This window comes from Peromyscus californicus, unplaced genomic scaffold (genome assembly GCF_007827085.1).
Source record: "Peromyscus californicus insignis strain IS unplaced genomic scaffold, ASM782708v3 Scaffold_11__1_contigs__length_118956290, whole genome shotgun sequence".
Classification (NCBI taxonomy): domain Eukaryota; kingdom Metazoa; phylum Chordata; class Mammalia; order Rodentia; family Cricetidae; genus Peromyscus; species Peromyscus californicus.
This window is the reverse complement of record NW_026294402.1, coordinates 83,760,064-83,786,546: the sequence shown is the minus strand read 5'-3', so window position 1 is coordinate 83,786,546 and position 26,483 is coordinate 83,760,064. Positions and strand designations below refer to the sequence as shown.

General features: G+C 40.7%; 1 protein-coding gene across 11 annotated transcripts in view; it reads left to right on the top strand.

The window, feature by feature from the left end:
* LOC128096610 (uncharacterized) overlaps nt 1-26,483 on the top strand; it is a 116,638-nt gene that overhangs the window by 27,454 nt on the left and 62,701 nt on the right. For 7 of the 11 annotated variants that reach the window (XR_008213686.1, XM_052716407.1, XM_052716445.1 and 4 more), the window contains one exon: nt 24,940-25,010. The exons of 3 other annotated variants lie outside the window; for them this stretch is intronic. Coding sequence is in view for 7 of the 8 variants with exons in the window: in XM_052716445.1 (XP_052572405.1) it covers nt 24,940-25,010 (71 nt within the window). In the remaining variant the exon portion in view is untranslated. Of the gene's footprint in view, nt 1-16,299; nt 16,428-24,939; nt 25,011-26,483 lie in introns of all 11 variants that reach the window. One more of the 11 variants, XM_052716415.1, reaches the window with a different exon arrangement.

Below are 26,483 nucleotides of genomic sequence, written 5' to 3'. Positions count from 1 at the left end.
GGTGGAATAGGCATTGGCTCTACTGAGAAAAATCTTGACAGATGAAGCAACCCTGAAAAAAACAAATACTGCTCACTATTGAGCATCATGACAAGCAGATGTCATGTGTTAGGTTTTCAGTAAGCAAGCTGCCAGTGTTTCCTCCATTCTAATCACCCTGCTCTCTTCTGTTGGTGGATAGGACTGAGCTGTACCTGGAGTTGCAATTCCATATGGCCTATGTGGGACTTCCCTTGGAGTTCCCTTCTTATTCCTATGCTCACAAAGTGAAGACATTGGATCCTTTCTTTTTTGCCCATGACTTGGGTAATTTCCATAATTTACTGAATTGAACCCTCAGTACTGAGACATCTTCATTAGCAAGATAAACATTTTATAGTTCATCTCATGTTAAAAAGAAATAAATCTTCCTTGATTTGTGACCTCCTACAGCTTTACTACATTTTCAAATTTGTTACAATAATTTTCTGTATCATTTAATCCTTATGCCCTCATTTTCTCAAGTCACTGCTTCTTTGAATTCACACTTTGAAGCACTTTATATCCACCTACTCATCAAAACTATACACAGGAAGGTGTGGCTGGCCAACAGTGAAGTGAGAGGCAACAAAGCAAGTTCTTGGATTCCAGCAATGCAGATATAACAGGTGTAGAATGGTGAGGTTGGTCCAAAATGTGCTCAGTTCTAGGGCTTCCTATCCTCACTGTTTCTCTAGTATTTCTTTCCCACAGACTCTAGACTCATATATCCAGTTGGCTACCTGGCTTTTCTACTTAAATATATAACAGGCATCTCAGACTTTAAAATCTCCAAATGAAATTTGACTTCCCTCCTGTCTGTTCCAACAGTGTTCCTTATCTTATGAAAAGCATCATCCTCCATTGCATCCAAGATATTTAGAACATTTGCCTTTCTTCCCTGTGAACCACATGCCCAAAGCTTAGCCTTGGGAAAATAGGAGAGAGAAGTATGTCTCACAGGAACACATTTCCCACAGGCACTAGGGCCTCAGCCATTTCTTCCTGCCATGATACTCCATAGGGAATTCCAATTTATAGGGGACCATTGTTTTGGTGTTTTGATAGCCAAAGGGAAGAAAACAAGTTGTTTTATTTAGAATATTTTTACTCTTGCAAGTAGGGTTACCTATAAAGCCTTTGGTTTCTAATACACTTGGGGGACATCTATCTATCTAGTGAAATGTAAGCTCCAAAGGAAACCCCCTTCCTTTGTCATTCTTGACATCTCAGGAACCAACCCTAGTTGCAGATAGCTTTAACAGCCATATGTCTCCACCATTAGAAAGTCTTGGGGGGTTTCCAGAATCTTTTCTTCCCACTTCCTATTTCTCAAGTCACTTTAGCTCTCATATATTTTTTTAATCATGGAGGTTAGACATAAAGGAGAAGTCCTAAACACTTGGCCAAGCTTCTCACTGAGGGCAAAGTTCCATCCTTAGAGCTCAGTCCCCTTTGTAGATCATAGTTTAGATGCAGAAGAATTAATGATGAGTGGTAAGTTCTGTCATTTCATTCTGTGTATTCTATTCTGCCATACATGGAAACTATACAGGAAGAAGGGAGTATAAGGGCTTAAAGAAGTGATTCCAAGTCATGAAGCATCTACTTCTATAACCATCCTGGCAGGCATGAAATAATGTAAAGATATACTTTTGGTATTAGAACACTGATACCATTAATGCCAGGAATCTCATTCTGGGAGAAGCAACAAGCTAGGACCCTTGAGGAACCCAGGAGGACTTATTTTCTGGAAAGAAACTTAAAACATATCATACCACTTTTCAGGAGACTGAAGCTCAGACAATGGTAATGGAGGTCAGGAGGGAGGGAATACCTTGACCAACACTGCTGAGCTATATAGATACCTCTTGATTTGTTTAAAACTAAATCTCTAGATAGGATCCTGAGCATGGTCTTGATGGAGGAGTCAATAAACCTCTTTGTTTCTCTTCTCAATGAACTACCATAGCCAACATCAACAGGCCTTCTTAGGATGCCATCTTGTGTTGTTCAGTGGGACTACAGCAGAGCAATCAGAGCAACATTCATGGAAAGTGGTCCGGTGGGGCTGAAGCAAAGAAAAGAGTTAATTTATCAATCTTCCTTTTCTGCTTTTTACTATTAATTGTGTCTTTAATTGATTAGGGAGTGTCTTAGTTACTTTTATATTTCTGTGATAAAACATCATGGCCAAGGCAACTTATAAAATAAAATATTTAATTTGGGGCTTAAAGTTTCAGAAGGTTAGAGTCCATGACCATCATGGCAAAAAGCATGGCAACAGGCTGGCAAGAATGACACTGGAGCAGTAGCTGAGAACCCACATTTTGATCCACAAGTAGGAGGAAAACACACACATAAACAGACACACACACACACACACACACACACACACACACACACACACACACACACACACTGGCAAAAATTCTTTTGAAACCTCAACATTTGCTCCCAGTAACATCAACTCCTCCAATAAGGCCACATCTCTTAATACTTCCCAAAAAGTTCCGACAATTGTAGACCAAGTGTTCAAATATATGAGCCTGTGGAAGCCATTCTTATTTGAACGACCATAGTGGGATTCAGAGTCATGGTTTGGACCCTAACGTAGGAAACACTTACACATCAAGTATAGGAACTGTACATGGGGAATTTTTTACAGCTGAAGAAGCCTAGAGAGAACTTCTTTTAACCTATTCTACCCCTCTGTTACAACCTGGGTGGGTTACCAATTCTAAAGACCTATGCTGATCACCCCAAGCTTATAAAAAGCCTCTTGAGGCAATCCAGGTTTGTTCCCCCAAGAACAAAGGGGCTGAGCTCCAATAGACACCTAGACAGTCTAATCGAGAGGCTAGTCCTTATAACCATATGACCACATTTTTAAATATCTGTACTCTTTCCAGGATGTTTCACTTAAAACCAGACTCACTACATGGCACATGCAGGCAAACAAACCTATGGGGTCTGAAAGGACAAAAAGACCCACAATTGGACACTATGCAGAGAGAGGAATTTTGGAACACTCAGTCCTAAATGATATGTCTTCATCTAGTCTGCCCCTCATGGCTCAGGGACCTATGCAGAAGAGGAGGTGGAAATGACTCCAGAGGTGATGAATGACTCCAAGGAAACAATGTCCTCCAGATGTAACAGGACTGATGCATGTATGAATTCACAGAGCCTGTGGCAGCACACATAGGACCTTCACAGGGGCAAGCCAGACAGGTTCAAAAACTCTGAGAGAGGGAAGTAGACAGGGTTCCTACTCCTAATCAAGAAGCTCTTTGCAACCAATACCTATGGGCAAAGGAAAAATAAGTTTTTTACAATGTTAAGTAGATGGCATTTGCAGAGTTCTTGGCCTAAGCCCTCATGTTGATTATAGACTTCACTGACCACACTGCTTACTGTTCTGTGCATTATAATAGCTTCTGCACACAGCTCGTTGCTCATTCTGGTATGACCTCCTGGTGTACAGACTTGCCTTTCTGTAGCTCAGCGGTCATCACCTAGCAGCAGTGCAGTAAGTACACTAACTTTCAATTAGATGATGATGAATGAGTACAGCGTATATTGGCACCATCTCCACACTCTAACATCCAAGGCCTTTGTGAAGTGGCATAGAAAGCTGAGTTACTCGGGCCTAAGTGTTACATAGCTACTACAATATTAGTAGGCTTGAAGGACATCATAATAATGTTTAAAACCAAGGACTACAACTACAATCAACCAGTGGTCAAGAAGAATGGGACCTGAGTCATATCTCTGACCCTGAAAGATAACATGACATCTTGAACTGCTAAGAAAACCTTTAATTGATAACTGTCAAAACCTGGTTCTGGAGAAACATGGTAACCGCCAATACCTGGTTATGGAGAAAATGACCTTAATTAAAAAAAAAAAGATATGATCCCCATAGGGAATCTTCAAAAGCATGGTCCTGAAATCTCAAACTGCTAACCACAGATTGCTGCAATTTGGCATCACAGAACTGCAGCCTATTGCCCTGTGACCCACACTTTAACCAGAAACAAACTTTAATCAACCAGGACTGCTCTTATTTGTATGACTCTGACTTGCACAGGGCCTATTCACATGGCCAGGAATGTATAATTGAAGATTGTGTGCACTGAAGTTTATGCTGACCTCCCAGACTAGGTAATCTGAACTGCATTTTTTGCATGTTAAGAAACATGCTAGGAAACCACACACAAGGAAAGTCTCTCTTACTATAAAAGTAGTTTGCTCAAATGAAGACATCCCCCACACCGGCCTCACACCCGCTGCCCTGTCCTCTAGGTGATACTGTAGTTACTTCCCAGCCTGCTTACCTTCTGCAGTCTACTCGATAAACTATTATTCCTGTTCTGGGCTAAAGAGTGAATTTGTTAACTCTACATTCATGCCTTCCCTACTACTGTAGTGGCTGAACATTCAGCCTGCTACAAAAAAATCTTATAAAATTACTGTTTAGCAAGAGGCCTTCTGATAATGAGCAAGGGATACCATATGCACATCCTGTAAGAGTCAATTTGAATGGTCTTGTCAATCACCCACAGAGGAAAACACTCCTAAGGGGGCTTTGGAATAAAGCCTGCTTAAAATATAAATTGACATAATAGTATCTTTGGTCACTGTTAACTTACCCCTGTTGAGAGCACCAAACTTTACTCTGTAGTAAGGACTGTCTACCTCCTGTACTATATTCTAAAATGTCTCATCAGAATTTTCTCAACAGAGATAACAAGGACCAGGGAGATGAGGCAGAGCCAGGGTGAAGTTTTTCATGTATTTTTTTTTTCTTAGAACACAAAAGGGGAGAAAAAATCCAATAAAACTTGGACTGATCTTTTTGTGGCAAGGATGTGGGGAAAAGGAGAAAACATTTTCTTTGGTGGTGGGAGGGCAAATTTGTACAGCCACAATGGCAATCAGTTTGGTGGTTCCTCAGGAATCTGGGAATAGATCTACCTGAAGATCTAAATATACTACTCTTGAGCATGTACCCAAAGGACTCTACATCCTCTTACAGAGAAACTTTTTCATCCACATTCACTGCTGTTCTAGTCTAGATGTCCATTGACTGATTGAGAGGATATTGAAAATGCGGTACATTTACACAAAGGAATTTTGTGTTTTTTTAAGCTGAATGAAATTCCATTGTGTAATGTAATTAGACTAGAACATCCTTACCAGCATGAGCTGCCATGTGTTCATTTGTTTTATTGATGATCTTGGTTGTTTTGACTGGTATAAAATGTGTGTGTGTGTGTGTGTGTGTGTGTGTGTGTGTGTGTGTGTGTGTGTGTGTGTGTTCATGTGCCTCTATCTCATTGATTTCAGCCATGAGTTGATTATTTTTCACTGTCTACTCCTTTTGGGTGTTATCTCTTCTCCTCCTCCTCCTCCTCCTCCTCCTCCTCTTCTTCTTCTCCTCTTTCTCCTTCTTCTGTTTGTCTCTTTAATCAAGACTGTCAGCTCCCCAGTAATGACACAGAGACTTATTAATTATGAAAACTCAGCCTATAGCTTAGGCTTGTTTCTAACTAGTTCTTATAATTTAAATTAACCCATTTCTCTTAATCCACATCCTGCCATGTGGCTCATATCTGTTACCTCTCCTCCTGCATGTCTTGCTTGTTCCCTCTCTCTCAGCACCTCTGCCCTTCTTCTTCCCAGTGTCCTCTGTGCTCCCCAAATTCTGCCTAGCTATTGGCCATTTATCTTTTTATTAAACAATTCACAGTGACATATCTTCACACAGTGTAATCATATATCTTGCAGCATTTCCCTCTTTTTGGGAAATAAAAAGGAAATGACTTTTTAACTCTAATATAGTAAAACTATATACAATAAGAACAATTATCAAGTAAGGATTACATTTACAATCTCCAGTCCATTTGTATTTGGCAGATTCAAAGAAAATACTCCATTATTTATCCTATCTTGTGAGTCCAAAGTTTTGTACCTAATGTTTTTCTTTCATAACTAAGGAAAAGTATAACTATAACTATCTAGACTTCAACTTCATCAAAGACCTCAGAAGGATATACTATTACCTGAGTAAACAGGAAGTGCAGTGCAAGCCACTTCCAAACCTGTAGAAACAATAGACATCTGGATGCCTGGACAATCACTCAACATGCCTCTACATGCCTTTATAACATTTGGGTCATCCATCTTTAGCCTACAGTCGATATCTGTCAGACTTTTCTATGAATTAGGAATTTTTGAAGGACTGTCTTACCCTGTCTTGGCAAAATTCAGTAGTTGCTTTTTTGTGTGTCCTGCTTGTCTAGTTTAGACAGTGTACTGATAACGGTAGAGGCAAAGGCAGTTTCTTGCCAAAATGACTAGCTTTTGCCACATAGAAAGCAAACTGCATAGGGAGTTTCTTCAATGACTCATTGTCTCTGAAGTAGATTGGTGCTGCCAGTATTAGCTGTGTCCCACTGTCATGAAAAGCCCTATGTTATTAAAACATTAAAATGCCATATTCTGTAGGTCTCTGAAGTGTTTGAAGACCATCTATATATTTAAAATATGTCTCTGATTAACCTTGAAAATATACCTAACTATAAGTTTGATTGTTATAGAAGACTAACTACTAACCTGTATTTCTTTATTATCCTAAATAGTTTTCAAGGGCTAGAACTTAAATTACATTTTTAAATGAGGTACATAGACACAATATCTTAAAAAAGAGTATAAACATACCTTCAGTATAACAAAAATAACTTTAAATTTGTATCGATATACCAAAATCCATACCAATGTAAAATATTTGAGGTTAAAAGTTGTCTTTTTATCCTATATTCATATATCCCCACTAAATTATGACAAACATCCATGACACATTGGATTACCATAAACTACCCACTCCATCTCTTGGGAATGTGGGTGTCATGTTCTCTAAACTTCTTCCTGTTGTCTGGGGGCACTGGCATCTTTGGCGACCTTAGGAAAATTAGGACAATGGTCAAGTGCTGGCTAAAATAATCTGCAAGGTTGGACCATGTAGCTGGAGTTTTCTCCAGTCCCACCTGGGCCCACAGCCTCTCAGACCCAAATAAACACACAGAGGCTTGTATTAATCAAAAGTGTATGGCCTAATGAGTCAGGCTTCTTGCTAGCTAGATCTTACATCTTAAATTAACCCATTTCTATAAATCTGTACCTTGTCACATGGCTTGTGGCTTACCAGTATCTTTACATCTTGCTTCTCATGGCAGTGGCAGCTGGTAGCATCTCCTGACTCAGCCTTCTCCCTCCCAGAATTCTCCTCTCTGCTTGTCCTGCCTATACTTCCTGCCTGGCTACTGGCCAATCAGCATTTTATTTATTAACCAAATCAGAGCAACACATTCACAGCATACAAAGCAATACCCACAGCAGGACTATCTCAGCCAGCAGCCTTGAAGCTATTCTGGATGCAGAACTCTGAAGAAACTGCAACAAAGACACTCTGAGAGGCTGGATCACCTGGACCATCTGTTTTCATTGGTGTCTGGTCCCTTTGCTCTAAAAACACATAAACTTTTAAAGGTAACATACATACCTGCATTAACACAAGTATGGACTGTGTGGTGTGCACAAGTCAGTTAAAGATAACTTTTTGTTTCATGTTGTAGAATATTATTTTAAGATAGTTTGTGCTGTGGGACATTTGTTTAATAATGCAGGGATATGTTACATTCTTTTATGTTGCATTTGTTTGGCCCCGTGAAGTTGTGTTGCTTTGCCTATCTAGAGTACCTGATGGTCTGAAGAAGAGCTAAGCAGTCAGTAGTGGTGCAAGAGAAAGGAGAGGAAGGACTGGCAGGCAGAGAGAATAAATATAAGGAGAAATCTGGAGGGAAAAGAAAGAAGGGACCAGAGAAGGATAGGAGGACTTCAGGGGCCAGCCACCCATCCACACAGCCAACCATGGAGTAAGAATAAAAGTAAGGTATACGAAAGTAAGAGAAAGGTAAAAGCCCAGAGGCAAAAGGTAGACAGAATAATTTAAGTTAAGGAAAGCTGGCTAAAAACAAGCCAAGCTGCTGTGGGATGGTCTGTATGTCAAATGTGTTGCTGATTGGTCAATAAATAAAACACTGATTGGCCAGTGGCCAGGCAAGAAGTATAGGCAGGACAAGGAGGAGAATAAAGCTGGGAAGTGGAAGGCTGAGAGAGAGACACTGCCAGCTGCCACGATGACAAACAGCATGTGAAGATGCCAGTAAGCCATGAGCCATGTGGCAAGGTATAGATTAATGGAAATGGATTAATTTAAGCTGCAAGAACAGTTAGCAAGAAGCCTGCCACGGCCATACAGTTTGTAAGCAATATAAGTCTCTGTGTTTACTTGGTCGGTTTTGAGCGGCTGTGGGACTAGCAGGTGAGAGAGATTTGTCCTGACTGTGGGCCAGGCAAGAAAACTCTAGCTACACCAAGCTAAGGCCAGGAATTTATAATTAAGACTAGATCTCTGTATGTATTTATTTTGGAGCTGAGTAGCAGGCCCCCTAAAAGAGCAAAAATAACCAACAGCAATAGTTTTATGATTGAGCAGGTAAAAGATACATCATCTGTCTTGTAGTTTTTATAGGTTTATTTCTTTATGTCTGTAGTCAGAATTTTCAGGGGTTTTCCCCAATCAAATCTGATCCCAATTACCTTGAATGAATCCACAGCCTTTTATTTCCTTTGGAAACCAAAGCATGACCTCTTCCCAAAGTAACATATTCCTTTACTTCCATTTTGAATTTAAGACATTTTAAAAATATATAGACTGGTTAAATTTAGTAGTTTTTATAATCCAATGTCTCCCAGCAGCTATTCTTTGCTCATCAGCAATCAAAAAATTTAAAGTCAATATAGCACCATACGGGATCCAGGTTCCCTGTATATTTTCCATCTCTACATGGCTTATTCTTTTTTTTATTTTTTAACTTTACTTCTCTCTTTAAAGACTTTTTATTACTATTTTTTTAACTGTCTATATCATTTTTCTTTTATTTTTCTTAAGCCTTTGCACACTGTGAAACACACTGTAACCTGTTTTGAGTTTTCTTGTGTTTGGACCTGGCTTTACTAAGCATCTGCAACATTCTCTGATCACATAACATGCATCTTACCTTAGCACATGGCACTGGCACATGGTTCTAGTGGCTGGTGACTGGCTCTAGCCCACAGGCAGCAACCAGTAGCCTTGTCTTTGTACACTGGCAAGATCCAGCTTGCCTGGGAGACTGTAGGACTGGGAAGCTACATCTGGCTCTTTTCCCAGAATTTTTTTTCCCTCAGGCCCTATGTTTGGATATTTATGCCCCCACGTTAGACGCCATTTATAGGCAGATTTTTCATTGGGACCATCAGCTCTCCAGTAATGACACAAGGATTTCTTATTAATTATGAAATCTTGGCCTATAGCTTAGGCTTGTTTCTAACTAGTTCTTATAACTTAAATGAACTTATTTCTATTAATCTATGTCCTGCTATGTGGGTCATGTCTGTTACTTCTCCTTCTGCATGTCTTGCTTATTCCCCATTTCTCAACATCTCTGCCCTTCTTCCTAGCATTCTCTGTGCCCCCAAATTCCTGCCTAGCTATTGGCCATTTAGCTTTTTATTAAACTAATCACAGTGACATATCTTCACACAGTGTAATCAGATATCTCACAGCACTTCTTCTCCTTCTTCTTTCTTAGAGCTTTCAGATTTACTATTGCGTTGCCAACATGAGATCTCTTTGTTTTTGTTTTGTTTGTTTGATTTATATGTGAGCACTTAGTGTTATGAACTTGCATCTTAGATTGCCTTCTTTGTATCTCATAGCTGTGGGCATGCTGTGTTTTCATTTTCATTCAATTTCAAAAAGTTTTAATTTCCTTCTTGATTTCTGTCTTGACTCAATTTTCATCAATAGTTGTTCAGTTTCCATGTCTTTGTTCACTTTCTATTGTTTCTGCTGTTGTTAATACCTAGGTTTAATATGTGGTGTTCAGATAAGATACAGAGTTTTATTTCAATTTTCTTATATCTGTTGAGACTTGCTTCATGTACAGTTGTATGATCAATTTTGGAGAAAGTTCCATGAGCTGCTGAGAAGAAATTATATTCTTTTGTGTTTGGATAAAATATTACCTAGATATCTACTAGGTACATATGATTTATGGCATTATTTAACACCAACATGTCTCTGTTTAGTTTTTATCTAGATGACTTGTCTATTGAAGAGAGTATATGGAAGTCACCTACTATTGCTGTGTGAGGGTCAGTATGTGATTCTAGGTGTAGTACTTTCATGAATGTGGGTGACCTTGGGTTTGATGCATAAATGTTTAGAACTGCAGTGTCCTCTTGGAGGATTTGATGAGTATCTCTATTTTGGTTTCAGATTTTTGTTGTTTTTTTTTTTGTGTGTGTATGTGTTTCTTCAAGAGAGAATGAGGGTGAGAGAAATAACATGGACTTGGGTTGGTAGAAAGGTGGGACAGTGTTGACCCACCATAGCCAGTGAGGCTGTGTAGGCAGAGTTTTCCTTCCCCACTGCCTGCTCGGAAAAAATCAACATGGAGAATTAAGATCACTTATAAGTGCTCAGCCAATAGCTCAGGCTTATTACTAACTAGCTCTTACATTAAATTAACCCATATTTCTTATTTATGCCCTGCCATGTGACAGTACCTTTATTAGCATGGCATGTTCATCTCCTGTTCCCTCTGTGTCTGGCTGGTGACTTCTCTGACTCCATCCTTCCTCTTCCCACCATTCTCAATTTTGCTTTCCTGCCTAACTTTATCCTGTTCAGCTGTTGGCTAGTCATCTTCTTTATTAAACCAATCACAGAGACAAATCTTCACAGTGTACAAAAGGATTATTCCACAGCATCTTCCCCTTTTTGTCAAATTAAAAAGGAAGGTTTTAACTTTAACACAGTAAGATTATATACAACAAAAATATTGAGAATTACAGTTACAATATCAGTCCATTTTGTATTTGACAAAATGACAGAAAATATTCTATTATTTATCTTATCTTTGTGACTCCAAAGTTTTGTACCTAATGTACCTTCTATCATAACTAAGGAAAACTATAACTATCTAGTCTTCAACTACATCAAAGACCCAAGAAGGATGAAATGTTACCTAATGACAGGAACATCAGGCTGCCTAGACAGTCACCCAGAGTTCCTTTGCAACATTGGGGTACCCAATTCTGGTCTACAGGCCTAGCATATCTGACAGACTTCCCTGTGAAGCAGGGAATTTTGAAAGACTGTCCTATCTTGTCTTGACAAAGTTCCACAGTCACCTTTCTTGCATCCTGCTGGTCCAGTTTGGACATAACTGTCAACAATTGAGGCAAGGTCATTTTCTTTGCCCACATGGCTAGATTTTGCAATAAATAAAGCAAACTCTATATGGAGTTTCCTTGAGGCCCATCATCTCTGAAGTAGATTGGTGCTTCCAGGAGCAGACGGGTCTCACTGTCATGAAAAGCTTTAGGTTATTAAACATATTAAATGACATATTCTATAGGTCTTTGAAGTGTCTGAATACTATATATCTATCTAAATATATCTGTTTATGACTTGAAAACATATCTAATGTGACTATAAGTTTGACTGTTGTAGATGACTGTTGATCTGTATTTTTTGTTTTGTTTTGTTTTCGAGACAGGGTTTCCCTGTGTTGTTTTGGAACCTGTCCTGGAAATTGCTTTGTAGACCAGGCTGGCCTTTAACTCACAGAGATCCACCTGACTCTGCTTCCCAAGTGCTGGGATTAAAGGCCTACACCACCACTACCCAGCTTAATCTGTATTTTTAATTATACATTACAATTTTTATTTTATCATTTAATGCAATTTCACATATCAGCCACAGATTCCCCTGTCCTCCCTCCTCCAAACCTCCCCCCAGCCCACCCCCTATTCCCATGTCCTTCAGAGCAAGGACTCCCCTGGGGATTCAGCTCAGCCTGGTAGATTCAGTTGAGGCAGTTCCAGTCCCCTCCTCCCTTCACCCAGGCTGAGCAAAGTGTCCCTGCATAGGCCCCAGGTTCCAAACCACTGAGGACAGGTCCTGGTCCCACTGCCTGGGGCCCTCCCAAACCATTCAAGCTAATCAACTGTCTCAATTATCTAGAGGGCCTGATCCAGTTGGGGGCTCCTCAGCTATTGGTTCATAGTTCATGTGTTTCCACTAGTTTGGCTATTTGTTCCTGTGCTTTTTCCAATCATGGTCTCAACAATTCTCGCTCATACAATCCCTCCTCTTTCTTGCCGATTGGACTCCCGGAGCTCCACCTGGGGCCTGGCTGTGGATCTCTGTAGGTAGAGTTTTCCTGCCTGGCCCACAGTCAGGGCAAATCTCTCTCACCTGCCAGTCCCACAGACGCTCAGACCCGACCAAGTAAACACAGAGACTTGTATTGGTTTCAAACTGTATGGCCATGGCAGGCTTCTTGCTAACTGTTCTTACAGCTTAAATTAATCCATTTCTATAAGTCTGTACCTTGCCACATGGCTTGTGGCTTACCGGCATCTTCACATGCTGTTTGTCATCGTGGCGGCTGGCAGTGTCTCTCTGACTCAGCCTTCCACTTCCCAGCTTTATTCTCCTCCTTGTCCCGCCTACACTTCCTGCCTAGCCAATGGCCAATCAGTGTTTTAATTATTGACTAATCAGCAACACATTTGACATACAGAACATCCCACAGCACTTCCCCCTTTTTTTTTTAAAAAAGGAAGGTTTTAACCTTAACAAAATAAAATTACATATAATTTGGGAATTTGGGCGTAGCTTCTCTTACTACTTCCTGCTGGAGGGGGGCGCTGTATCTTATGGGGATACAAAGAAAATTTTAGGATCATGGAAAAGTCCATGAGGGTGTATCGTCTGAGCCAGTTGCCTTCAAACCATTCTGGATGTTGGATCATCTGGGCCATGGTGTCATCAGAGACCTTTCAGGGGGTCTTGGCTGGTCAAACCTGATGTATCTTAATCTGGAACAAATCCATAGCCTCTGGCTTTCTGTGGGAACAAAAGCAGAATCTCCTTTCCAAAGCAACATATCCTTATATCCAAATTTTGAAGTAAAGTTACCTTTAAAATATACATTTTGGCATAACTCAACAGCTTTTACAATCAAATGTTTTTCTGCAGTTAAAAATCCCAAAGACAACACAATCCAGATTCTCTGTGTAATATCCATTTTTACGTGGCTTATTTTTTATACTACCTTTACTGTCTCTTTAAAGACTTTATTTTTTAAAACTATGTATTTGTTTCTATAACTCTATATATCATCTTTTTTGTCTCTTTCAAGCCTACGTATCTTTTACACACATTGCAAACTATTACATCTGAATCTGTCTTATTGTGAATCTCTTGCTTTAAACTGCAGCAGCTGTGGCTGCTGGCTCCGCCCACCTCAGCTTCCCAACATGGCAGTGGTTTACCGCCAGTTCTGGGAGCTATCGTGGGTCTATGCTTTTATCCAAGCAGTGTATAGCCCAGAAACCTCTTTTTTTGTTTTGTACCTGCAAAGGCTAAATCCACCACGCAGCTTAATGTGCCACTTGCAGAGGACTCATTCCCGCCATACTGCAGGTCGATCGCGCACGCCAGCAACCCGCCAGTAGCTCAAACCGGCAGCTGCCGCTCATTTGAGAGAGACAATTAGGAAGCTGTTTTTAGCTCCGTTTTAGAATCTTTTTTCTCAGGTTTTAGGTGGAAACTCTTGCCACCACGTTGGACGCCATTTGTAGGTAGAGTTTTCCTGCCTGGCCCACAGTCAGGGCAAATCTCTCTCACCTGCCAGTCCCACAGACGCTCAGACCCGACCAAGTAAACACAGAGACTTGTATTGGTTTCAAACTGTATGGCCATGGCAGGCTTCTTGCTAACTGTTCTTACAGCTTAAATTAATCCATTTCTATAAGTCTGTACCTTGCCACATGGTTTGTGGCTTACCGGCATCTTCACATGCTGTTTGTCATCGTGGCGGCTGGCAGTGTCTCTCTGACTCAGCCTTCCACTTCCCAGCTTTATTCTCCTCCTTGTCCCGCCTACACTTCCTGCCTAGCCAATGGCCAATCAGTGTTTTAATTATTGACTAATCAGCAACACATTTGACATACAGAACATCCCACAGCAGATCTCTGTATCAGCTTCCATCAGTCATTGCATGAGAGTTCTACCTCGACAGTTAGGGTGTTTGGCCATCCGATCACCACAAGGGCACATGCTCAGCTATGTTCATAGCAGCATCATTTGTAACATCCAGAACCTGGAAACAACCTAGATGCCCTTCAACTGAAGAATGGATTGCTGTGGGATGTTCTGTATGGCAAATGTGTTGCTGATTAGTCAATAAATAAAACACTGATTGGCCATTGGCTAGGCAGGAAGTGTAGGCGGGACAAGGAGGAGAATAAAGTTGGGAAGTGGAAGGCTGAGTCAGAGAGACACTGCCAGCCGCCACGATGACAAACAGCATGTGAAGATGCCAGTAAGCCACGAGCCATGTGGCAAGGTATAGATTAATGGAAATGGATTAATTTAAGCTGCAAGAACAGTTAGCAAGAAGCCTGCCACGGCCATACAGTTTGTAAGCAATATAAGTCTCTGTGTTTACTTGGTCGGTTTTGAGCGGCTGTGGGACTGGCGGGTGAGAGAGATTTGTCCTGACTGTGGGCCAGGCAGGAAAACTCTAGCTACAATGGATAAATAAAATGTTGTACATATACACAATGGAGTACTACTCAGCAGAGAAAAACAATGACATCATAAGGTTTGCAGACAAATGGATGGATCTAGGAAAAAATCATCCTGAGTGAGGTAACCCAGACTCAGAAAGACAAACATGGTATGTACTCACTCATAGGTGGATACTAGATGTAAAACAAAGGATGACTAGACTGCTACTCACAACTCCAAGGAGACTACCTAGAAAAGAGGACCCTAAGAAAGACACAGGGATCACCCAACGACAGAGAAATGGATGAAATCTACATGAGCAAACTGGACATGAGAGGGGGCTAATGAAGGGCAAGGGTCGAGGGAAAGAGAGCTTAGGGGAGTGGGAGATCCCAGCTGGATCAAGAACAGAGAGGGAGAACAAGGAAAAAGAGACCATGATAAATGAAGACCCCATGGAAATAGGAAGAAGCAAAGTGCTAGAGAGGTCCCCAGAAATCCATAAAGATTCCTCCACAACAGACTACTGGCAATGGTTGAGAGAAAGCCCGAACTATACATTACATTTTTAAATGAGTTGCATCAGCATAATAATCAAACAAGAGTATTACAAAATTAACTTTAAATTTGTATCAATATACAAAAATCCATACCAGTGTAAAATACTTAAGACTAGTAGTTGCATTTGGTTTAAATGTAGATACAATAATCAACCCTTTTATTCTATTATTTTTATATCCCCTCTTTTTCTTTTCGGAAGAGGATTCTTGAATCTAATCTCCTTTGTTCAGCTTTTTTTCTTGACCATTACCAATAACAACTTGTAACCAACCCCCCTAAAATGAAAACAAACATCCATAGCCAATATTTTGGGAATGTGGATGTTGTTTTATCTAGACTGCTTCCTGTTGTCTGGGGGCACTGGTAATCTTTGAGAGAACTTTGAGAAAATCAGGATAATTGTTAAGTCTTGGCTGGAGTATTCTGGGAGGCTGGGTCATCTCAGGAGCCTTGAAGCTGTTTTGGATGCTGGATCACCTGGTCCATCCATTTTAATTGGTGTCTGGTTCCCTTGTTCTGAAAATACATAAACTTTTAAAGGTAACATTCATATCTGTATCAATATAAATATAGATTGTGCATTGTACACAAGTCAGCCAAAGATGATTTTTTGTTATGTGTTTGAGCAAGTAAAATATACATCATGTGTCTTGTTCTTTTAGGTTTATTTCTTTATGTCTGCAGTCAGGATTTCAGGGGGTCTTCCTGGATCTAACCTGATTTTTTTTTACCTGGAATGAGTCCACAGCCTCTCATTTACTGTGGAAATGAAAGCACCTCTCCCCCAAAGCAACACATCTTTTGACTTAAATTTTCAAGTCAAGGTATTTTTAAAATATATAGGTTGGTTGAACCTAGCAGTGTTCATAATTCAATGTCTCTTAGCAGACAAAAATTTAAAACAAAGAGAATAGCATACAAGATCCATACTCTCTGTTTATTTACCATCTTTATGTGGCTTACTATAGTTTTTAAAATATTCTTAATGGACTTTCTCTATGCTTTGTCTTTTCTCTCCCAAGCCTATGTGTTGATGTTCTGGCTCTGCCAACCCAGGTACCCTTGTGGGCAGGGCGTGAGAAGATGCAGAGTTAACAACATAGACTCCAGGAGGTTGCAAGCAAGCTTGTTTATTAAACAAGGGGCTGAGGTATTTATGTGTGGACTGTTTAGTGGGCTTTGCTTCTATTTCTGTTGTTGCATTTCTTGATTTGGCCCTGGGTCTTACATCGGAAGTTGTCTTCCTGGGGGTCCAGTTTGTCTCCTCTGGGTCAAGGTGCTACTGTGCATGTCACAGCTTTTTTTACTTGAGCCTGAGCCTGTTCATTTGGTGTATGGGCCTTATCTGTCTCACCTGTGTATACTTTTAAATATGCTGTTACCCATTTAGAAGTCTTTTTAATCTGGATCTGCCTTTACTGTGTATCTGTAACCTTCTTTGGTCTGCATGTGCAAAAGCCTTAAACCCACCATACAGCATGCTGCCGGGAGACATCTCTTTGTACCATGGCCCATGTGAGAGACTGTGGGAACCCACCATGTGGCTTAGCTCATGATGTGCTGGCAGTTGCCAGGAAATGTGTCTCTGTACTGTGGCAGGTAGAGAGATACAACACTAGGAAGTCATGTCTGGCTCTGTTTCTATGCATTTAGAACCCTTTAGATAGCTTTCTCAGGCTTTATGTGGATGAATATGGCCCTGGAAGCTGGGTGCCATTTGTAGGCAGAGTTTTCCTCTCCTGACCACCTGCTCCCAAATAATCAACATGAAGACTTGATTACTTATAAATGCTTGGCCAATAGCTCAGGCTTATTACTAACTAGCGCTTACATTTTAAGTTAACTCATATATTTATGCTCTGCCATATGGTGGTACCTTTATTAGCATGGCACATAAATCCCTTGCTCCCTGTACATCTGGCTGGCAACTCCTCTGACTCTGCCCTTCCTCTTCCCAGCATTCTCAGTTTGACTCTCCTGCCTAATCTTATCCTGTTCAGCTATTGGTCAGTCATCTTTATTAAAACAATCACAGTGACAAATCTTAGTAGTATACACAGGATTACTCCACAGCAGGGCTGTCTCTGCAGATTGAAGGAAATGCCAAATACCTGATGTGTTGTGGAATATTAGCTTGAGATGTGTTACATTTGTTTATGCTGTGGGATATTTATTTAATGATGCAAAATTGTATTGCATTCTTTTATGTTACTTTGTCTCCCTAAAACACCTGATTGGTCTAATAAAGAGCTGAATGGCCAACAGCTGGGCAGGAGAAAGGATAAGGAGGGCTGACAGGAAGAGAGAATAAATTGGAGGAGAAATCTTAGAAGAAATATCAAGGAGCAAGAAAAGGAGAGAACACCGGGGGCAACCATCCAGCTACACAGTAAGCTACAGAGTAAGAAGTAAAGAAAGGTATATAGAAATAGAGAAAGATAAAAGCTCAGAGACAAAGGTAGATGGGATAATTTAAGAAAAGTTGGCTAGAAACAAGCCAGGCTAAGGCCAGGCATTCATAAGGAAGACTACACCTCTGTGATTTATTTGGGAGCTGGATGATGGGCCCCCAAAGAACAAAATTTAAAAAACAAAAAAAACTACAGAGATCTTTTCTGAAAAAAAAAGAAAACATAGCAATATTGAGAAAATAGGACGTTGATGAGAAAGGCATGAACAGGTATGGGGCACTCTCAGTGCTTCTATAGTCATTACCCCTATCTTAGCTAGAATTAATAAAGGCTATACAAATGGTCAATGAGGATGTCACCTAGATAGTGATAGGTACAGGCACTATTTATTATATTACTAATGCACCTGTGCTGTAGAATCTCATTCTGTATGCTGTGAATGTGTCTTGCTCTGATTGGTTGATAAATAAAAAAATGCTGATTGGCCAGTAGCCAGGCAAGAAGTATAAGCCGGATAAGCAGATAAGGAGAATTCTGTGAAGAGAAAGGCTGAGTCAGGAGTCACCAGACACAGAGGAAACAAGATGTGAAGCCATGTGGTTAAACATAGATAAGAATTATGGGTTAATTTAAGTATAAGAGCTGGTCAGTAATAAGCCTGAGCTAATGGCCATACAGAAGTTATAATTAATATAAGCTTCTGAGTGATTATTTTATAAGCAGCTGCAGGACTGTGGGTTAGAAAGATTTCTCTGGACCATGTAGGGCCAGGTGGGACACTGGAAAACTTCCAACTACACACATGGCTGCTGTTCTTGTCAGTGTGTGAAGAGGGCATATCCAGGCCTGGCTAGTGGAAGGGAAGTTTGTATCCATCCCAACCATCATGTAACAATTTGCTTTGAGTGAGTTTGAATCTGAGCATCTCTAGAAAATATGCAAGCAACATATTTCTGCTAAACTAGTGCCCTCCTATAGCTTCTCATGTAAACAGTGAAGGTAAACAGTGAAAATAAATACATTCTCTACTGTTGGTTACATGAGTAACCAACACAAACCTCATGCTACCTAGATTCACTCATATGTAGCTGACTCTTCTGCCAGTAACAGATACTACAGAGCAATTCTGTAATATATGTCCATTTCCTTGAGGGCAAGCTGTGTGTGTGTGTGTGTGTGTGTGTGTGTGTGTGTGTGTGTGTGTGTGTGTGTATGGATGGATATATGGATGGATGGATATATACTTGTATATCTATATGTTTTGGGCTGAAAGTCTCATAGTGTGTCAGTATATAGCACCCTAGTGAACACTATTCAGAAAGAAGGGAGTTTATAAGTGTTACCATATTTATGCAACTCCAAGAGAGGCATTGACCCTGCTCATCAGGTAAAAGCCAACTTAACATAGTCATGTTGCTCTTTTAACACTGTTGCACTGACATGAATTTATGACTTGACTACACCACGAATGCAGTGCATGCTGTACCATGCAGTGCACTCAGTGACCTTCCTGGAACACCACCAAGGCTGTGATGACAGTGCCTGGAGAAGCCTTTCTCTTCACAGACTTCTCCTTATCTGCTTATCCGGCTTATACTTCTTGCCTGGCTACTGGCCAATCAGCATTTTTTTATTTATCAACCAATCAGAGCAAGACACATTCACAGCATACAGAATGAGATTCTACAGCACATGGAATGTACAAACATAGAACCATTACTGACCTCCTCTGTTTTCCTGGAGTGAAGCTGACATGATTGTTTCTGCTGTTAATGTACTCTTAGTGTCCAGTATCTTGGGAAAAACTATCAGAAGCATGTTCTTGCTCCTGAGGATGCTGAAGGACCTCAAGTCCATGCTGGTACTTCCATAGAAAGACCACAAAGTAAAATGGAAGGGACACTTGAAGTTCAACCATACAATTTAAGAATTAAATTGAAATTCATCTTTTGCAATTGTTGAGTAACAAGAAACAGAGGAAAGGTGAACTCAATCTTGTCTCTGTCATTGTCCCTTTACCTGGTGCAGGCAAGAATAGGTGAGCCAAACTCTCTATTACTTTATCCCAGAAACATGTGATGTAGGTGAACTGAGTATAAATAATCTCAAGATTGACATGGTGACTGTCAAAATTGTCAAGAGTTAGGACAAAATTTGAAACAGATAACAGCATTTCTGGTCTGACCCAAAGGGAGTGAGTCCCTGGAGTAGTGTGTCACACCCTGTGCTTATGAGAAAGAACAGTAGAGACAAGGACATAGCAGGAAGTTTCTGTGCTTTTCCTTTCCAAAGGCATCATGTAGACTAGTTTAAGTATTCTTGTTTCTGGCTCTGTCATTTGAAGGCAGTCTTTTTTTTTAATTTATTTTAATTTATTTTGCAATACAATTCAGTTCTACATATCAGCCACGGATTCCCTTGTTCTCCCCCCCTCCCATCCCCCTCACCTTCCCCCCAACCCCCCCCCCCCCCATTCCCATCTCCTCCAGGGCAAAGCCTTCCCCATAGACTGAGGTCAACCTGGTAGACTCAGTCCAGGTAGGTCTAGTCCCCTCCTCCCAGGCCGAGCCAAACAATCCTGCATAGGCCCCAGGTTTCAAACAGCCAACTCATGCAATGAGCACAAGATCTGGTCCCACTGCCTGGATGCCTCCCAAACAGATCAAGCCAATCAACTGTCTCACCCATTCGGAGGGACTGATCCAGTGGGGACCCCTCAGCCATTGGTTCATAGTTCATGTGTTTCCATTCATTTGGCTATTTGTCCCTGTGCTTTATCCAACCTTGGTCTCAACAATTCTCGCTCATATAAACCCTCCTCATTCTCGCTAATTGGACTCCCAGAGATCCACCCGGGGCCTAGTCATGGATCTCTGCATCCAGATCCCTCAGTAGTTGGATGAGGTTTCTAGCACAACAATTAGGGTGTTTGGCCATCCCATCACCAGAGTAGGTCAGTTCGGGCTGTCTCTCGACCATTGCCAGCAGTCTGTTGTGTGGGTATCTTTGTGGATTTCTGTGGGCCTCTCTAGCACTTTGCTTCTTCCTATTCTCATGTGGTCTTCATTTACCATGGTCTCCTATTCCTTGTTCTCCCTCTCTGTTGTTGATCCAGCTGGGATCTCCTGCTCCCCCAAGCTCTCTTTCCCTCAACCCTCGCCTTTCATTACCCCCACTCATGTCCAGGCTGTTCATGTAGATCTCATTCCATTTCTCTGTCATTGGGCGATCCCTGTGTCTTTCTTGGGGTCCTGTTTTCCAGGTAGCCTCCCTGGTGATGTGAGTAGCAGACAAGTCATCCTTGTTTCATGTCTAGTATCCTGCTATGAGTGAGTACATACCATGTTTGTCTTTCTGAGTCTGGGTTACCTCACTCAGGATGATTTTTTCTAGATCCATCCATTTGTCTGCAAACCTCATGATGCCATTGTTTTTCTCTGCTGAGTAGTATTCCATTGTGTATATGTACCACATTTTGTTTATCCATTCTTCAGTTGAAGGGCATCTGGGTTGTTTCCATGTTCTGGCTATTACAAACAATGCTGATATGAACATAGCTGAACAAGTGCTCTTATGGTGTGGTTGAGCATTTCTTGGGTATATGCCCAAGAGTGGTATAGCTGGATCTTGGGGGAGATGGATTCCCAATTTTCTAAGAAAGCGCCATATTGATTTCCAAAGTGGTTGTACAAGCTTGCATTCCCACCAGCAGTGGAGGAGAGTTCCCCTAGCTCCACATCCTCTCCAGCATAAGGTGTCCTCAGTGTTTTTGATCTTAGCCATTCTGACAGGCATAAGGTGGTATCTCAGAGTTGTTTTGATTTGCATTTCCCTGATGATTAGGGATGTTGAGCAATTCCTTAAATGTCTTTCGGCCATTTGAGTTTCCTCTGTTGAGAATTCTGTTTAGTTCTATAGCCCATTTCTTAATTGGACTGTTAGGCATTTTGATGTCTAATTTCTTGAATTCCTTATATATTCTGGATATCAGTCCTCTGTCAGATGTGGGGTTGGTGAAGATCTTTTCCCATTCTGTAGGCTGTCGCTTTGCCTTGTTGACCGTATCCTTTGCTCTACAAAAGCTTCTCAGTTTCAAGAGGTCCCATTGATTGATTGTTTCTCTCAGAGTCTGTGCTACTGGTGTTCTATTTAGGAAGTAGTCTCCTATGCCAATGCATTCAAGACTACTTCCTACTTTCTCTTCTAGCAGGTTCAGAGTAGCTGGATTTATGTTGAGGTCCTTGATCCACTTGGACTTAAGTTTTGTGCACGGTGATAGATATGGATCTATTTGCAGCTGAAGGCAGTCTTTTAATACTTAATGCTTTTCAGCATTCATCACTACCAAATGTCCAAGCCTGTCATTGTGCTTAGCAGCTTTCCATGGAATGTGTGCATAAAGTACTTTCCCAGTTAGTGTGATGAAATACTATGACCCAAACATGCCAGAGAAGGAGTGTTTGTTTTGCCATGATGTCATGAGTATGGTGTGCATATTTGTTGAGAAACCATAGACAAAGGAGCCTGAGTCAGAGGTCCAGTGCACCAAGAATAGAGAAAATGCTCAGCTCACCTTCTCCTTCTACAGTCATGGATCTCAGCCCCAGGAACAATGCACTAACAGCTGAACCATTTGCTACCTCAGTTAACCTTGTCAAGATAATGTCATCCAGGCATTATGAGTTGACCTTATCAGTTGAGTACTGATATTAACTATCACAGTGCTCACAAACTTTTGTGGTCATTTTAGGGTATTGATGTTGGATATTTACACTGTATGAAGATGTGTCACTGTGGTTGGTTTAATAAAGAACTGAATGGCCAATAACTAGACAGGAATAGGTTAGGTGGGACTTCTGGGGACAATGAGAGTCCTGGAAAAAAAGAAAAGGTGGAGTCACCTGATAGACACAGAGAAGAAACAGGAGGTGCAAGATAGAAGATAAGTAATGGCATATGATCGAACATAGATTAATATAAATGGGTTAATTTAAGTTATAAGAGCTAGCTAGGAACAGGCATAAGCTATATGCCAAGCTTTCCTAATTAATAAGAAGGAAATTATTTTGTTAGGTGTGAGCTTGCAGCCCAAAGGAAGGAAGGAAGGAGAATAATATAGAAAATATTAGGGAGTACATCTTAAGGCTTCCATATCAAGACCCAATATGATCACTCAGATACCACAGCACTAAGAAGGAAAATATATGACTCCAAAATGGACAATGAAATGAAGTCATGGAGGATGAGCTTAGTACATTCCTAATATTTCCCTAGTTAAAAGGGTAGACTAAAAGACAGAAGCAAAAATAGGAAGGAAATCATGCCATGAGGATGCTCCTGGCTGGCTCACCAGCCTAGCCTCCCTTGTGGTCTAGTGGTTATGATTAGGTTCACTCAATGTCTCAGCCTGGCTAATTCTGTCGGTGGAGTATGAGACTTGTAATCTCAGGGTAATGGGTTCGTGCCCCATGTTGAGTGCCATATGTAGTCAGATTTTTCTTTGGGCTGCTAGCTCATAAATAACAAAATCAAGACTTCCTTTTAATTATGAAAGCTCAGCCTATAGGTTAGGCTTGTGCCTAACTGGTTCTTATAAGTTAAATTAACCTACTTATATTAATCTATGTTCTATCAGTTAGCATTACCTCTATTCTTCTATCTTATACCTCCTGTTCCCAATCCATGTCTGCCTGGTGACTCCTCCTTTTCTTTTTTTTCAGTCTTTTCTGTCCCTGAAAGTCCCACCTAACCTTTTCCTGCCTAGCTATTTCATTCAGCTCTTTATTAAACCAATCACAGTGATACATCTTCACACACTGTACAAATATCGCACAACATTTTAATCTATGGTAGAGCCAGTCTCTCTGGTGGGGAACAACCCTCTTCTGTGCATGCAAATGTACCTATAGATAAAGGTCTTACAAAGTGGTCTTGGTGATATAAAATAAGCAAATCTTGTTCCCATGGTCCCTTGGGACTTTGGTAACAGTGTCCTTCTTGGTTCTTTCTTGACCATTTAGTCCTGCTTTATAGGACATCCACAGGGTAAACTGTTAAGTAGCTAGCAGGCTTCTTTAGTATGGCCTTATTGCAACCCTAGCAATGTCCTGACAAGTAAAGGGCTAATGTATAGCTTTACCTTTTAGCAATCTATGCTTATAACTTTAACTGGCATGCTGGGTGATTTGAGTCAAGGGAGGTTACAGGCTGACATCCATCTTGGATCCTTTGCCTTAATGGATAAAAAAGGGTCTGTATTTTCAATATCCCTTCTTATTACCTCTTGCTCCTATTCTTCTCCAGCCACTTCTCTTTCATAATTGCCATTTGATTGGGAAATGTAGCTCTGGAAAGCCATAGAAGGCTATGTAGTTCATTCTTCCAGTTACCTTATTGGTACTGTGTACTGGAACACATTGTCAAGGCAATGTGGCCTAACTCACAGACAAATGCCCAGTTTCAGTCCTGGGTGTTCTAGGTCTTTAATCCCTAAATGTCTATCTCTCACAAAGCTCATGAGATTGAAAAAATAAGAGTAGAGAACAGAAAAGAACCCTTCTCAGAGAAACATGCCTGGAAAAGTAGTTGAGTCTCTGGTAAAGTTGTGGAGCAGACCTTTACTATATGTACATAGGTAAAAGTCTGCTGGTGGCCAGCTGAGGTTGAAGACAGTAGCAATTACTTTGCACTCAAAATCATCACAGGGACTGATTGTACTCTGTGATTTTTATCATAAGATTTGTTTTATGGAGTCAGTGAGAGCTCAGCAGTCAAGGCACTTTCTTTAAAGATTGAGATCAAGATTTTGAACCTGGAACCTACATAGTTGACTGAGAGAACCAGGTACATAAGATTCACTTCTGCTGGATGCACTGCCAGCTGTTGAGTCCCTGAACAGAATAAGTATAAAAATTTTTTTGGAAGATTTCATCTTTACACCATATAACAGATTTTTTTACACAGCTTTAGATTCCCATTCCCTACAAAGAAAAATATTCTATTCCTCATTTGTCTCCAGATCTTCTCTCTGCCTTAGTTTGTCTTCCTGGAAGACAGTCAGGCAACAGCCTAACCATATTGTTCATTAGGTTTAGTAAAATGTACCAAGACAGTCCAGCAACAGCCCAACCATTTTGTTCATTATGTTTAGTAAAATGTACCAAGTCTGTGTGCTCTTACTCACATCAAACAAAGATCTCATGCAAATAATAATCAGTTCTGTGAGCTGAGAGTCACTTTCTGTTCTCTTAGAATCTCCTGAATCTACAGACAACACAAGTACATCAGTGTACGAACGAAAGCCTCCAATTAGAATGGTGAAGGTAAGAGGGCCTTTTCTTTCTCTGAGGTAGAAAGGTTGCCTCAGTAGTCCCCTTGTGTTTCAGTGGGTATCATATTCGAATCATTAAACTGATCTGAGGCATTGATGGATATTAGAGAGTTTATATAGGAAGAGGAGGGAATAGAACTGTACCAATTTGGTCTTGAGTCAAGATAGCATACATCACAATGTGGCACAACTTTGTATCCTGTTTTATGAGTGACCCCATCAAGGTGGGTGCTTCTTTTTTTCTTTTTTTTAAGCTTTTAAAAGAAGCATTTATTTGTAGTATGTGTGCATTACAGGAAACAAAACACAAGAAGCCAAGAAGAGCCACCCAGTCACAAGCAGCTCAGCTTGATGTGTCCTTCTAGATGCTGCAAGTGTACACACATTTAGGGAATTGAGATTATACAGCATATACCATGCTTTCCCCCACATTGCGAATATTCACCAACTAAAAAACCCCATGCTACATGAGTATTTTGATAACCAAGAATACACCATGCTGTTGCTTGAGCTTTCCTGCCTGGCCCACAGTCAGGACAAATCTCTCTCACCTGCCAGTCCCACAGCCACTCAAACCCAACCAAGTAAACACAGAGACTTATATTGATTACAAACTGTATGGCTGTGGCAGGTTTCTTGCTAACTGTTCTTACAGCTTAAATTAATCCATTTCTATAAGTCTGTACCTTGCCACATGGCTTGTGGCTTACCGGCATCTTCACATGCTGTTTGTCATCTTGGCGGCTGGCAGTGTCTCTCTGACTCAGCCTTCCACTTCCCAGCTTTATTCTCCTCCTTGTCCCGCCTACACTTCCTGCCTAGCCAATGGCCAATCAGTGTTTTAATTATTGACTAATCAGCAACACATTTGACATACAGAACATCCCACAGCACTTCCCCCCTTTTTTTTTTTAAAAAAAAAGAAGGTTTTAACCTTAACAAAGTAAAATTACATATAATTTGGGAATTTGGGCGTAGCTTCTCTTACTACTTCCTGCTGGAGGGGGGCGCTGTATCTTATGGGGATACAAAGAAAATTTTAGGATCATGGAAAAGTCCATGAGGGTGTATCGTCTGAGCCAGTTGCCTTCAAACCATTCTGGATGTTGGATCATCTGGGCCATGGTGTCATCGGAGACCTTTCAGGGGGTCTTGGCTGGTCAAACCTGATGTATCTTAATCTGGAACAAATCCATAGCCTCTGGCTTTCTGTGGGAACAAAAGCAGAGTCTCCTTTCCAAAGTAACATATCCTTATATTCAAATTTTGAAGTCAAGATACCTTTAAAATATACATTTTGGCGTAACTCAACAGCTTTTACAATGAAATGTTTTTCTGCAGTTAAAAGTCCCAAAGACAAGACAATGCAGATTCTCTGTGTAATATCCATTTTTACATGGCTTATTTTTTATACTACCTTTACTGTCTCTTTAAAGACTTTATTTTTTAAAACTATGTATTTGTT